The sequence below is a fragment of the Podarcis gaigeae genome (genome assembly GCF_964106915.1).
Source record: "Podarcis gaigeae genome assembly, chromosome: 1".
NCBI lineage: Eukaryota > Metazoa > Chordata > Lepidosauria > Squamata > Lacertidae > Podarcis > Podarcis gaigeae.
In genome coordinates this window covers 81876832-81892405 of record NC_139678.1, presented here as the reverse complement: position 1 = coordinate 81892405, position 15574 = coordinate 81876832, and the positions used below count along the sequence as shown (strand labels likewise).

General features: G+C 45.7%; 2 protein-coding genes across 2 annotated transcripts in view; one reads left to right on the top strand and one right to left on the bottom strand.

Annotated features, from left to right (window-relative positions):
• STX3 (syntaxin 3) overlaps nt 1–4420 on the top strand; it is a 35795-nt gene extending 31375 nt beyond the window's left edge. Inside the window, 4 exon segments of the mRNA XM_083700572.1 lie at nt 411–521; nt 4159–4194; nt 4196–4219; nt 4221–4420. Of these exon segments, the coding sequence (XP_083556698.1) occupies nt 411–521; nt 4159–4194; nt 4196–4219; nt 4221–4268 (219 nt within the window). The 3' untranslated portion in view covers nt 4269–4420.
• Nucleotides 4421–10432: 6012 nt separating this feature from the next.
• Nucleotides 10433–15365, bottom strand: MRPL16 (mitochondrial ribosomal protein L16). The gene is made up of 4 exons (XM_083700557.1): nt 15197–15365; nt 13963–14028; nt 11313–11461; nt 10433–11124 (listed from the first exon to the last, which is right to left on the bottom strand). Exons 1-4 carry the CDS (start codon nt 15246–15248, stop codon nt 10639–10641), a joined length of 753 nt encoding a protein of 250 aa, XP_083556683.1. The 5' UTR covers nt 15249–15365; the 3' UTR covers nt 10433–10638.
• Between the last annotated feature and the right edge of the window lie 209 nt (nt 15366–15574).

Here is a 15574-nt window from a genome sequence, read left to right as displayed (position 1 = left end):
CATTTCTTGTTTTCTGCTCACAATGCAATGCGGAGGAAATGATGGTCAGGTCAAACTACGGTGAGTGTTTTGTTTTCAGAATTTAAAAAGTGTTTGGGTGGGAGGAGGGAGGGAATATGGGCAAGTAGATGGTTGATGGATACCATATCCCTGGAAGAGTCATTCATTCAGAGGGAGGGTAACAGCTGTGAGGCAAACTCCTGGCTTGCATGAGGAAAGGGCAAGCATTCAGGAGAGGAGAGGAATTACATGGCAGGAAATCCATGTTGGGGGGGGGGATGATAAGCTGAAACTTGCATAGAATTAGGTGGGGGAAACTGTGGGTATTAGCCATGGCAGTAGGCATTTTGCAGCATGATAACATCATTTCTCTTTGCTTTTCTACCCCCTTCCCTTAAACTTTCCCACAGGGAGAAATTGTAGATAACATAGAACTCAACCTGAGGCACACCTTAGATCACGTAGAGAAAGCTCGCGAGGAGACCAAAAAGGCCCTGAAATATAAGAGTAAGGCACGCAAGGTGAGCCTCTCACGTGGACTACCAGCTCTGCGCTGCCGGACGCCTTGCTGGCTGACACTTTCTGTTTCTGCCTCTCTGTTTCGCTTTCGGCTTTCCTCTTCCTCTGCAAGGGAGGCATGATTGACCGCATAGAGAACAACATGGACCAATCAGTAGGCTTTGTGGAACGGGCTGTGGCTGACACCAAAAAGGCCGTAAAGTATCAGAGTGAAGCGCGAAGGGTGAGGAAGAAGTGTATGTAGTCCACCCCTCCCTTCCCTCCTCGTAGACCAAGTATGGGGAACCCATTCCATTCCGGGGGCATGCCACTCATGCAAAAGTCAAAGGTTTCTACACACACACACACACACACACACACACACACACCTCTCCATCTCCCACCCAGGCAAGCGAGATGAATTATTGCCGTCCAAGGATTCTTTCCAGCCAGATGACAAAAGCACTCAGAAGGGGCTGGAGGAGAGGGGCGTGGCCTGGGAAGAAAGGGTGTGGCCAGGGAAGGGGCATGACCTGCTGGAGAGAATCCCAAGGGTCACATAGAGAGTCTTTGAGGGGGTCCGAGGTTCCCACCCTTGTTTTTAGATTATTGTCCATATGCCCTTTGAGTTCTACTGCTGAACTCGTATCCTGCAACCAGAGCACCTCTTGCCCTTCTCTTCCTCATCTACCCAAACCCCTGTTCTGTCTTATTAGATGAAGACTCATGTCCCCACCCCCTATCCTGTCTACTTGCAGTTCCTCCACCTTCCCTGCAGCCTGTTCAAAAATTCATCCCTCTATGCAATGAACTATATGATATGAACAGCTAGCAATGTTTTGTTCAGCATTGTTTTGCTCTCCCAGTAGTGCTTAGACTATATCCCCCTCCAGAATAAGGAAGGTCTCTTCTTTCACAGCTCCTAAACTCTCTCAACAGGGGCTCAAGAACTTGAGGGCTGAACTTTCTTTAGTTTGCTTGTCATCAACTCTGCAGTCTTCTCCTTTGGGCTGTCCTTCCATTCTTTTATCGCTTTTCTGTGCTACGTTCTGTGCATGCTTACCTGGAATAAATCCTACAGAATTCTTTGGGACTTGACATCTGAATAAATGCATAGAACTGGATTCTTAAGTCTCATTTAAGGGTTTTGTGCCGAACTTTAAAAAAGAACAAGGACCTCTGTCCTTGCTTTACAAAGAGCAGAATTCTTGGATGCTTGATCTTTCTTACTTTATTTTTAATGTTTGAGGCAAAATGTAAGCATGACAATCACGGTCAAATTAGACATAATATTTGCCATGCCACATGCCTGATATTAGCCCTCACATGCAGGATTTTTTTTTTTTTTGAGGGGGGAGCTGTGTCAAGACCATGGCACAAGTGTGTGTATTTTTAAAGTATTTGCCCCCAATGCAGTTCTGATTGGAATCAGAACAAGGGTCATGCCTCATATTTGCAATAGGAAAAAAATCCCCCTTGGGGACAATGTGTGCTTTCCATCCATTGTGAATGGGGGTGGTTTCAAATCAGGACTGCATCATAGCAACGGATTAGAGCCTTCCTCTAGCCATGCCATGGTCCTGGTCCAGCTCAGCCCCCTTGCCCTGCCCCATTATTGCCACAACCCATTTTAAGTCAAAGCCATTGGATGCAAACTTATTTAAACAGTGTACCTAATGGGGTATTCACACATGCACATTCATTGCTCCATAAGGTATTGCTTGATGACTTGCACCTGCATGTGTGAATCACTTCCACTTGAGTACTGTCTGGCAGTACAAATGCTTTGTTGTGTGTTGTGTCTTTGATTGGTTCACACTTACAAGCCATCACATGCTGTAGCATTCCTTTGAGTGATGACTATGCAAGGGTCCATTTGTCTTAAATGGTATCGATCTAAGTGCTTTAGCTTAACCCGAAGCTTCCTTCTAGGTGTGTGTGCACAGCATTTCCCCCGTTGTTATTATGTAATTACTTATAATGACTTAATCTACCTTTTCTTTTACCCTTCTAGAAAACAATAATTATCATTGTGATAGTGATTTCCTTGCTGGGAATTTTAGCTCTCATTATTGGACTTTCAGTAGGGCTCAAAACATGAAGGGCTGCTGGCTCTGAACTGTAAGTAGCTTGTGGGAGCAGAAGGATTACTTCAACCTCTCTTGCCATCTCCTCTGCTGCTTGGCTTTCGGATGGGCTTCTGAATCTCTCCTCCTCTCTGTGTGTGAATATTCTTCCTACAAAGTGCAGGGTAGGTTAGAGGGCAGCTAGAGCTCTGTATTAAGCCTCTCAACCTTTGTGACCTGGGGGTGCAAGGAGTGATTCTACAGAAATTGGGCTGTACTGCAAAAATCTATTCCATCTTTTTTTGTTGAGCACATAGGGTATAAGGGAAGGACATAGATAAAGTGTCAGGGTATTGGTGATTTGGGGCTTGTGAGAAGCGATGGGATCATATAGAATAACTTGACTTGAACAATAGGGAACAATAGGCCAGGCTTAGTTTTATTCCTGTGTTTTCAGTATATAAAACTGATATAGACAATCAGCAACCACAAGGACTAGCAACCTTAATATAATAAACTAGGATTCTAAAGATGTCACCAGATTCTAAAATTTTGAGGCATAATAGTAGTAATTGAGCTTCATGTAGTTCTCTGGTTTCACAGCAGGCATGTTTATTTGGGTCTCTGTTTTCTGTGCTGTAAATTTCACCAATACATTTGAGCTCATTTCTTGAGTGTGCAGTTCTCAACTCCTAGCGTTTGGGATGTGGTGGGAGTGTCTGATCAGCCTGAGAGAGGCTGAGGTCTGCTAGATGCACAAGGTATGGTTTCTGAAGTTTCTTAACCCTTCAGAGAAGTGACAGCTCTGCAGCCTAAGCAATGATCTTCCCCACAGCTGATGGTTTCCGTGTTAGCTCTTCTCAGTGCTTGCGGATCACTAGAACATGCACCTGCCATTCTGTGCATATGGTATACAAGCCCATTCTGTGTTGGCCAAGGAGGGTTGCCTGGTCCTCTTAACATCATTTCTCAGATCTGATGGTGTTTCAAGGCTGTATTGTACAGTTGAGGATGCCTAAGTGGAACATCTGAGGGTATCCTTAGTTGATCTGTGAGACTTTCCTTTGACCCCAAAGTTCCTAGACAGCAGCTCAAGGACAGCTGTTTCTCCCACAGCCCCCATATATGTGTGTGTTTTGCTCCTGCTCCCTGCTCTGGTCCTCACTCAGATTGTGAACCTTTGCTCTTCCTCAAACTCCATGGTTTTCTTTCCACCCTCTCAATCTTTTATGTACAGATTATGGCAGCTGAGCTCACAGGCCAATAGGTAGAGGGTTATTGAGAGAAACGCTTCTATTTCCCCTAAGAACTCTAGAGAGCTGGCAGGGAGAGGGGGTATATTTATTTCCTTTCCTGATGATTCTGTAGAGGAGGGATGGAGAACCTGTGATCTTCCAAGTGTTGAACTCAGTGCCCATCAGCTCCAGCCTGCAGAGCCACTGAGGATGATGGGAATTATACGACAATTGAAAGGCCACAGGTAGCACTCCTGCTATTAGAGGTTTTATGAACCCCTCTGGCGATAGTGAGTTGGTTGTTCATCCCTACATGAGAATAACTTTCCCTCCCATTTTGTTCCTTTCCTTTCCTCCAGACACTCCCAAGCTCTTCCTGGTTTGATAGCAAGACTCCCCCTCCTGATCCTCACCACCATGATGTGACCTTCCCCTGCCCACCCTCCTGCCTTTGGCCTCTTGGATTTAGTATGAATGGATGAGTTCACTTGCACCAGTGCTTCCTGTGAGAGCTACATTCTGTTCCAGTTCCCTCCTCGGATAAAGCCCTGCAGCCAGAAGAGTCTGATGTACCTTGCTGAATCCAGGATGTACAGCAATCACATGGCACTCCAGAGAGAACCTTCCAACATATCTACTCCTTACCCTTCCTTCCCTTCCTTCCCACAACACCTGCTGCCTCCAGGTCAAGCATTTCCTATGTTTAATCCCTCATCCTTCAAGAATATTCTCTAGTACAGTGGAATGAACCTTGAACGGAATTTTGGACACACCTTTGCCTACCTCAGTGCCTTCATTCTTTTCAGCTGTGCTTTTCTTTTCTTTTAACAATGGAGATGTCTTTACTAGAGATGTCAGACATTACATTGCTAGTCAATATTGCCCAGGTTAAGGGCCAAGACTTGAACTGGATCTGCTACCTAACTGCTGACCACCATCCCATTGTATACTGAGGCTAGCATTCTGCTTTTTTTTTTTAAGTTTAGAGCAGATTTTGCGACTCATAAATATTTTGCAGGACACAAATCTTAGCCTATTGTATGTCACAGTGTATCTTGCCCTGCTATCCCCAAAAAGAGCTTGACTTCTTAATAGTGGCACAGTTTGCAATCAATCAAGGCAATCTTGGAAGAGGGATAGTGGGTTAGGACCACAGGCATAAATGCAGCCATCGAGGCATGAAAATAGCTGGGTAATCGAGCCAGTTTCCCTAAATTAGGCAGTGACGACTGCATGCTACATAGGTGGGATATAGCCGCTAGTGCTCAGGCCCTTCAAATCTAAGCTGCTTGTGTACTAATTTCTTGACTCAAAGCAGCCAGCATTGTAGTAGAGGTGTGATGTTTTGGGTACTTAGAACTGGTCTGTGTTTGAACAGAAAGATGTCCTCAGATGCCTATGGAGGAAAGCACTCCTTGGGAATATGTGTGGTCTACAAAACAGGTAGCCAACCTTATTTGTTTGGAATGCATTCAGATTTCCGAAAGGAGTAGAATGCAATTCTTTCCTGCTTTAAAATATTTGTTTTTCTTGGGCAAGTGTGCCTGTGTGCTGAAGGCATGGTTGTGTGTACCATCTCTCCCCCAGTCCTGTGTGTGCATGTTTGTCTGATGACATACTAATTGGGGGAAAATGAAAGGCTTTGTTTGCTTGGAAGTGTTTTTCTACTGAGGGTTTCTACCTTGTTTGAATGGTCACATTGCCTCCATTAAATTGCTGTTGCACAGCCAGGAAAAGCTAGTGTGGAGAGAGGCAGTCAGTTGGTTCATAAGACATACAGATAAGTCATGTGTTTTCATGATACTATAACTTCTGCCAGGGAAGACTTTACTTTCCCATTTAAAAGACCTCAAGCTTGTTAAAGGAGTATATTTATGTGTTTTTTTTCCTCAAGGGTGGTCCTAGCAGTTGTTACGCTTTTGTGGTTTTTTTTTAAAGTAAAATCCCCCTCAAGTCTTGCTGCTTCCAAATATGAGTTTGAGGGTTTTTGTCTGAGAAACCCTTTGCTATTATTTTTCCTATTCAAAAGTTATTCAGCTGCCTCACTGCTTCATTTTCAGTCATATCTGTGTCCTCCTCCTGCAGGTGTCACTCGCAGAAGCGAAGGGATGTGACTGTGAATTAGGCACAGAGAAATTAATTTGGCTAGGAAAGCATCGTGATCTAGCTTAGCAAAAATGTACAGAAGGCTGATTCAGGCTAGCCATGGTATGGGAGCACGTCTCAGGCCCTTCTCTGAGAAGCAAGCGTCTATGCTTCAGTTCCTTTCACCTTCAGCACCAATAAGTTCACTGCACGGAAGCCTACCTCACAGACTAAATGAACCACATTCCCTTCTTCAAAGGTGGGGAATCGTCCTGGAACTAAGGGTTGGTAGAGAGACATTAATACCGCAAGAAAGCTTTAGGTCCTGGCAGTTACGTTTCTGTTGAAATTTAAGGGGCAAATGCACACAAAAGTGTTCTATTCTTCACTGGAAAGCCTACTGCAGCTGTTATCTCCCATAGGAGAGAAAGCCCCTTTGACTGGAATTGAGGATTTGCTTCCTGGGAGAATGACCATCTCCTGGACACTAGGAAAATCTGGCCGGTTACCCATTGTTCCACCATTCAATTCCACCCAGTATCTAGCCTGTCTAGTGTTGATGTTGCAGTAACCATACAAACACTTTCCTGCCAACTGGCAGTGACCTCTTTGAGTGCACAGATGGAGCGAAGAGGAAAGTCTTTCTAGAGATGTCCTTTCCTTTAGGCCTTGATGTCTGTACATTGTTAAGTGGTGCTTAAAAAGTTGGTGGACTGATCACCCGTGAGAGCCATCTGCAAAGCGGGGAAGACTGAATTTCAAAATACTGTGCTGCCTATGGACAGCAGAGATGATAGGAATTTTGTTTTGTCAATGCTTTTTTTAATGAGCATTTTTTGTTTTTAATAAATGAGTTTGATGTTCAAATAATCTGTAAACTCTGTGCTTGTGTATTGAACTTCTGGACAGGGTATAGCCATACAAGCCATTATTATTGTTTTGAGGGGTGGTGTGTACTTTCTTGATCTTGTATGGCTTTTGCCCATATCCAAATATGCTTCAGCAGCACACCTTGCAGTGTGTGGGTCTCGGGGAAGAAGGTTTGCTATTCTTAACACAGAAGAATTGAGGAACTGCCTCTTAAATACACCTGGAACATAAAGTGGCTGGATTCCACCACCGCTCCCCATTGTCATTATGCCAAATCTTTCAGGTAAGATGATTCTGTCCCGTCAACCTTCCTCAATCCTTGGTCCCCAGATGGTCTATGACTCCCATTATCTCTGACCAATTGGCCATATTGGCTAGGGATGATGGGGGCTATAGTCCAATGACATCTGGGAACCCAAGGATGAGGGAGGCTGCTGTTAAGAGTGTCAGTACCCATATGCTTTCCATCTAAACTACTTAAGGGTTGTACAGGCCCCCAAAATGGAATGGAGTGCTTTTGTATTATGTAAAAATACGGTTGGTATATAAAAAAAGATAATGGAACAATCTCAGTGCTATCTGCATCTGTGAAAGAACAGCCCTGTCCATAATACCCTCCTTAACTCTGGTGTGTTTATGTCCCTAGTTTCCAGTCTTCCTTAATTCTATCCTCCGCTTCTTACCCACAAAACACAAGCCCTCTCCTCTGTCCCCTTGTTCCTGCTACCATCCCCCTACCAGTGAGATGTCTGGGTATATTGCTATTCACGTTTCCTCTTGCTGAGCAGAAGAAGATCATGATCATGATTTGCTGCATCATTCTTGCCATCATCCTGGCCTCTACTGTCGGCAGCTTCTTTACCTGAGCGGCCCTATCCTGTCCCTCACCACTTGTCTAAGGTGAGTTGCATGCAGAAGCTTGATCCAGAGGTTTGTTTAATCAAGGTAATGCTCATTTTTGTGGACATTGCAGTCTACTCTTATTTCCCAAACTGCCTTATAGTTCTACCCATTGCTATGGTGCAGAATACCTTAGGAGAAAATACCCCCCTCCAAAAAAAAAAACTTTTTTAAAAAAGGTAGAGCCATCAACCTGGAGATACGTCTGTGCAGTCCAACTGGGTGAGTAGAGTAGAATAGCAGAATTCACAAATGCATATGTACTGAAAGGCTCGAAATCGGAGCGTTAGGAGCATCCTGCTTATAAAAGGAGGGCGATAACTTCCTGTGCATTTCCAGGGTAGTATGATCTCGTGGCGCTGTGGGTAAAAGCCTCAGCGCCTAGGACTTGCCGATCGAAAGGTCGCGGTTCGAATCCCTGCAGCATGGTGTGCTCCCGCTGCTCGGTCCCAGCGCCTGCCAACCTAGCAGTTCGAAAGCACCTCCGGGTGCAAGTAGATAAATAGGGACCGCTTACCAGCAGGAAGATAAACGGCGTTTCCGTGTGCGGCTCTGGCTCGCCAGAGCAGCGATGTCACGCTGGCCACGTGACCCGGAAGTGTCTCCGGACAGCGCTGGCCCCCCGGCCTATAGAGTGAGGTGGGCGCACAACCCCCGAGTCTGTCAAGACTGGCCCGTACGGGCAGGGGTACCTTTACCTTTACCTTTATGATCTCGTAATTTTTGCTGGTTGTTACGCTACAATACTACTTGTCATCTGTTTCCTTTTACCTCCAACCATCTCAGCTCCTTGCTGTTTCCTTTCTTCCAGGATGGATTTGCAAGATGGCTTCCCCACTCCACACACGCTTCTCCGGTCCTACAATTTCCAGTGCTTCCTCTCTTTATGGAGATGTCACAGCCAACCACTTACCCTTCAAAATCTTTTGCTGGATTTCAGGAGATTAAAGAAAGGGCAGGAGGAGCTAGAGCAGGACCCAAGTGTTAGTACACCAGCAAAAAGCCAAGTAAGACAGCGAGGGGGAACAGTACGAGCACAGGGGCCTTCTGGCTACTACAACCAAGCTTGTTGGTTGCTCTTGATACTTAACCAGCTCTATTATTGGAACTTTACTCTCCCTTATACTTGCTGCTCCTGCCTAGATTTCTCCAGCGAAACCAAGTACTTTTCTTATTTTACTCATGTTATGAATCTCCTCTTACATGCATCTCAAGGTGATTTATATACCATTGAAAACATACCAGGGGAAAACCCCTAACGGCTCATGTTATTTATGAAAGAAAATCCAAAGGTTTACCTCCCTCTATGACATTCCACATTAGGCAAGCAGGTGCCTGTGCGTTTTCAGACCTGTGATTTTTTTGTTTGTTTGCTTTCTTCTGCTTATGCTTTGTTGAAAGGGATACAACTTCTTACAGTAGCCTCAAAGGGTGTGTGACTGAACATCTGGATGATGGCATGGACTGAGCCAGATTGTTTCCTTGCCTGCTGAATAATGTTGCTTATGCAGACTCCTGCCATCCTTGTGGTCCTAGTCCCAGTCCGTTGATTTTGTTGTATGAATGGGAATTCTTGAGGCGCAATCTGCAAATGCCCCTAGGGGAGCCATACACCCCTTGTAAATCATTGTGTTCTGTCCGATTTGACACTGGTTGTATTAACATGTATACTTGTATATAGAACTATCCCACAATTTCTCACGTACTTGAAGAAAGGTTGTCATTTATTTAAACAACTTAAGCTGTATTTACTCAACTGTATGTTGTTTCCTCCCTTCCGTCACCTCTCTGGTAGGGGGCATGTAGCTGGAACACTTTTAATTCCTTTAATCCTGGCCAACGGTGTAGCTCCTTCTCCAGGTGGGGCAACTCCTCAGGTTGTTTCCCCCTTTTTAAATGATAAACCAGTCACTAGGAAGAAGGGAGATATATGCAACTGCCTGACGACCCATCCTTTGAATTATAAAAATTAGAAGTCCCGTGCACAAGAGGGGCCACTGGATGCTTTGGACTTGGAAGGGAAAATGCTTATTCAGTTTCCCATGACTGTGACTTACGAAAGCTACTCTCTTACTGTTCAAAAGGTGTGGATGTTCAGAAATCCTCTGGAATAAAGAGTTTTGTTTGATCTGCTTATGTGTGACTAAATGAACTAAAACTACAAAACCAACCTATTTTCCTAGTATAGGGAAGGGGGCCAGGTGGTTCTCCAGATGCTGCTGGCCTGTAACTCCCATCATCCCTGAGCACTGCCCATGCTGGCTGGGGCTGATGGGAGTTGGTGTCCAAACAATATCCGGAGGGGAGGGGCTCCTCACCCTAATCTACTGCAAGGACTCCCAAGAGTTGACAGCTAAGAAGTCTGAGGGCTTTTGCCTGGTTCACTTCAAAAGTACAGAAGCAGCTCTTTTTTTGGACCCCTAAAATCTTACTACCACTCCATTTAGACTTACAAGAATAGGCACAGGCCCAAGCTATTACCCTATACAGGTGATCAAGCTGCACTGGCAACATGCCAGAATTCAGCACCAAAGTATATAAAAATTAAGCTACCTCAGGACTACGTATGCCTCTTCTCACAAGCACTTTGAAATGTTCCGGTTTTAAAATGAGCTATACAAAAGGTTAGAAGTTGCAAACTATAGGATTTAGACATTAAAACTTTTAAACTTGGCTTTGAATATACTTTTATCAATTATCACTCTTCCAAATTCTATGTGCATTGCAAACCAACAAGTCCTCCTCAAAGGCCCTGCATCCGTGTGGGAGTAATGAAAATGAACAAGAAAATGGCAAATTTATTCGCCCAAGCTCTGTGTATTTACAGCCACTCCATCACCCTCCACATCTACTTGATTTCCAAGTATAGAACATGTGGGAAAGGATCCATAACACATTATCCATAAAAAGTCATAAATACAGGAAAAGTCTGCGGAAGAATTGATGCTTCGGAGCAGAATACTGCCCGTCCCATGACTTCCTGTTTATACTCTGTCGGGTAGAAAGAACTTTCCCCAATACCGACCCTTCAGTTTCAAGTCATAGGGACTCAAATATTTCCTTATCCCTAGCATGTTGGCTGTGATTATGCGTTCAAATGTCCATGGATTCTGGTTGTTGCGCCTCCTCTCCTCTTCCTTGTCCCGCATCTCTTGCAGGGATTGCCGGCTGACAGCTATAGCAGGGAAAGGCAACTTCTTGGCCACCTGTGTTAGGAAGCGTTCCACCTCACCAAATTCACAGAACCCACCTACTTCCACGATGAGGCGGCCAGCCTTCACTGCTGACACATAGTGGTCTATTGCACCTTTGCCACCACCCATGCGCTGCCCTAGACCTTTGCGTGTGATGGGCTTGTAAGGAGCAGGGACTCTCCACACTGCAAACATTTTCTTGGGATGCAGGTGCCGATTGATGGTCAGGCGTATCATTTCAAAATGACCCCAGCGGAGATAGCCACCACCAAGAGCCTGCAGGCAAGGGGAGGAAAAAGTATTTTCACCATTCAGAAATAGGAAAATATGTCAGGCACACAAACTCCTTCTGAGATCACAGGGTAACAGATATCTCCCTTTTCCAAGCTTCATGACTTATCTCTTCATATTCTTTCTCTATACAACTGAGAAGCCACATCCAGGTTACTAATGCTCACACTCACCAGAATACCATACTGTCCTTCTGTGAATTCTGTGGCTTCTTTAGATGGACCACGGATATCACGTAAATTCTTGAACTCTCGCCTGACCTTTGGTACAGCTGGCATTCTCTCAACAAATTTCAATCTGTTTTTCTCAGGAATAGTGATGCCTAGAAGAATAAAACTGGGTTCAGTATTTCTTGTGACAGTCTCCCACCTAGACTACCAAAGAGTTGTGTCCAGGTCCAGAAATCTCAGCTCATCATCCAAAGCTGTGCTTCCTGATTAGCTACCTATTGTAAACTATATAGGAACACTAGAGCCAGTAATGTTAACACACATTTAGGAGATGGTACGTCAAAGTAGGGACGCAGGTGGCGCTGTGGGTTAAAGCCTCAGCGCCTAGGACTTGCCGATCGAATCTCGATTTCGGCGGTTCGAATCCCTGCGGCGGGGTGCGCTCCCGCTGCTCGGTCCCAGCGCCTGCCAACCTAGCAGTTCGAAAGCACCTCCGGGTGCAAGTAGATAAATAGGGACCGCTTACCAGCGGGAAGGTAAACGGCGTTTCCGTGTGCAGCTCTGGCTCGCCAGAGCAGCGATGTCACGCTGGCCACGTGACCCGGAAGTGTCTCCGGACAGCGCTGGCCCCTGGCCTCTTGAGTGAGATGGGCGCACAACCCCAGAGTCTGTCAAGACTGGCCCGTACGGGCAGGGGTACCTTTACCTTTACCTTTTACGTCAAAGTTAACATTTGAGCTGATAACAGGCTATATTCGGATGACTTTGAATTAATGGCCCTCATGGTCCCTTCCAACTCTACAATTCTATGATTCTAAATATCACTTTGCCTTCCCCAGCTAAAGTAAACAGGCCAGCTGATACTATTTTTGTGTGTGTGTTTTTCAAATACCTTCCCCCACCTCAAGAAAATAAATAAATACAGCTTTCTGTGTCCTTTAAGTTCATTTTACATAGGGTCTTTATTTGTAAAGAGCCTTCTGAGGAAGATAGTAGATGCCACCAGCACGTTAGTGCAATACCAAAAATTGTGGTGGATTTAAAAGCTACTGGTAACACCTGCTAGAAACCAGGACTCTTCTGCACCAAAAGTAGATTCCTCCTTGCCCTTATGGTCCTGGTGAAGAGAAAAATGAGTCTTGGCGGTGCTCTTGAGAATTGCTTCCCTGTTTAGGTCTCCCCTCGTACTTGTACACTTAATACAGACAAGAGTCTGTGTATGTGCCCACACTTTGCTAAGCTAACATAAACTGGCCTTCAGTTGGGCACCAATTTCCCAGATACCAATGGAACTACTTGTATAGGACTGCAGCATTAAGATTTACTACCACTATGTTGGTTCGTGAAGTTAATTTGCAGCTATATTTGCTGTAGTAAGGCAGCAGTTTGAAATGGAATGAAATTTCCTTCTGTTAAATGGGAGAGACGTGAGCAGCTGATAGGGCTATTGCATGAAAGAGCCAAACCTTAGCAAAAAGTATAGCTGCTCTATTTGCTTTTTTAACAACAACAACAACAAAGCGGGGAGTTGGGTCCCCCGCTCTTCAGCACACGTTTGATTCTACGGTATTCCAGCACTAAGTGTTTTTGATTTCACTTACTACACAGGGAAGCAGAGTTGACATATTTCATGTGATCACTGTCTGCCTAGTACAAAATATAATATATTTAAGGAAATAATGTACACTAAGTGCACTTGTTGACCAAAACAAAGTGGACATTTTATGAGTATCTGTTCTAGTCTCAGAAAGCAACAGTCACTCTATGCCCCAACCACCTCAATCAAGGTTGTTCTTCTTCCTAACAGAAGGTGGGGGTCTAGATTTAACCCCCTCTCAACTCCTTCAAACAGTACTGCCAACGGTAGCCAAGCTAACCTGTATGATTTCAACACTGCATTTCAGTGCCTATGCAGTTGCTGCTGCTGGATGAAGAAAGCCAGCAGTGGGCTCTTCAAATGCTTGGCATTTCCTAGCTAGCTGAGGCTGCATACCTGGAAGGCTACTTCTTTGTGCACAGTGTCTTTGCTGTATTGGGGAGGAGATGGGCAAGTTCTCTAGGCGTAATGGCTACATGTTCTGGGAACAGCTCTAGAGAAGAGAATCTTTCTTTTGGGAACAATACTACCCCAGTGTTTCATTCCATGATATTTCATGTAAAGGTAAAGATACCCCTGACCGTTAGGTCCAGTTGCAGACGACTCTGGGGTTGCACGCTCATCTCGCTCTATAGGCCAAGGGAGATGGTGTTTGTCCACAGACAGCTTCCAGGTCATGTTGCCAGCATGACTATGCCGCTTCTGGCAAACCAGAGCAGCGCACGGAAACACCGTTTACCTTCCCACTGGAGTGGTACCTAATTATCTACTTGCACTTTGACGTGCTTTCGAACTGCTAGGTGGGCAGGAGTTGAAACAACAGGAGCTCACCCCGTTGCGGGGATTTGAACCGCCAACCTTCTGATCGGCAAGCCATAGGCTCTGTGGTTTAGACCACAGCGCCACCTGCATTAATTCCTGATGTATTCTTCCAATGTAGAACATCTCCAAGTGAATACCAATTATGCTTACCGCACTTCATCCTGTCATAAAACACTCATTATCAAACATCCATTTCATACTTTTATTAACACTCTCCCTTATTTCTCAACATACCACTGTAATCTGGTGGAAGTTTATACTGCTTCAAGCCAGCGGTGAAAATTTTGGTTCCACTGGAATCTAGAAGAAACAGAAGGCATAGTGCTTAAATTTATTATCAAGCAGAAACACAGATCCACTCTAACACATCAAAACATGGTATCTGATAACATCACAAAAATGTATGCTTTGAAGAGAAGCTGCCAAAAATGGGGGTATCTAAGTGCTGCAAAGGCAATCCGAGTTATAATTTGTTATGGTTTCTTCAAAGACATCATGCTGTGGACCATCTAGCTCTGGTGTGAGGAACCTTTGGACCTCCAGATGCTGAACTACAACTCCCAAAAGCCCAGCAACTGATGATGGGAGATGTAGTTCAGCAACATCAGGAGGGCCAAAGGTTGATAGCCCTTTGGTTTGCTAATTTCCCTTTGATTTCAGAGAAGATGCACCACACCTCAACATTCTTAATCAATTGGTCCATACATGGGAAGGGGTACAATTTCACATTACAAACAACAGCAGCCCAAAGAATGCTCAGAGATCAAAGAATTGACTTCTCTTTCCACATTCATCTGAATGCCACACCAATTCAGGGTTTCTACTAGAGCTTAGAAATGATGACACTATGGACACAAAGGAGGGGTGGGTTAGAACAGTCCTGCTGGATCTGAGAGGAGGCTTATCTCATTTCAGTATCCTCTAGTTCAGTGATCTTGTGCAGTTATTCCCGTGACTAGAATTCAGAGGTATGGTGTCTCCAATTCCAAAGGTAGTGCATAGTCCTTTTTACTAGCTGCCATGGATAGCTCCATCCTCTATGAACATGTCTAACTAGGGTTGCTATATTCTGAAGAGCAAGACTTCTGAAGAGCAAGAACTCTCATTTTACATACCCACGGAAAAGAATATGTGTCCTGGGGGTTGGGGGGGAGGACACATGGCTAACCCTAGTACTCTAAACACCTTCTACGAGCAACGCGGCCCCTCTCCCTCGACTTCCTACCGCAGAAAATTCCGGGGTGATCCTTGCTCCTCCTCCAGCGAGAAAGGCTGCTAAGACCACAGCCAAGAGCGGGGCCGGATCAAGCCCGAAGCCCACCCGGCACAGCTTCCTGCTCCCGCGGCGCCCAGCCAATAGTCCCCCCTAGGGGGGGGGGACGGCGAAGCGAGGGCACCGGCGAGCCGCGCGCGTTTCCCCGGCTGCTCCGCCCCGGCTGCTCGGCCCCTCCGAAACAGGCCTCCTCACCTAGCAGGGTCCCGCGGAGGCCGAGCAAAGGGCGCCCCAGCTGCTTCCACATCGTGCGACGCTGCCGTGAGCACCAGAAGGGTGGGCAGGGGTGGCTCTCCCGCAAAGAAGCTCCGCCTGACCTCGAGCCTCTGATCCCAAAGCGTGACGGAAGTGCAGGGCTCCACTTCTGGTGAGGAGGGTGTTAGTGAGAAGGGGACGTACGGAAACGAGCGGCAACACGGTTTAGTTCCGGCGAATAAATGATCCCAGGGCGTCTTTCTGGCTCTTCCCTGGGACGAGCTTGGTCCCCGGCCCCCCAGTGGCTAGAAAAAGCAGGGGAGAGTTTACAGGGCATGCGGACAAGGCAGCTTGGTTTCCAGCACAACAGTCAGAGAG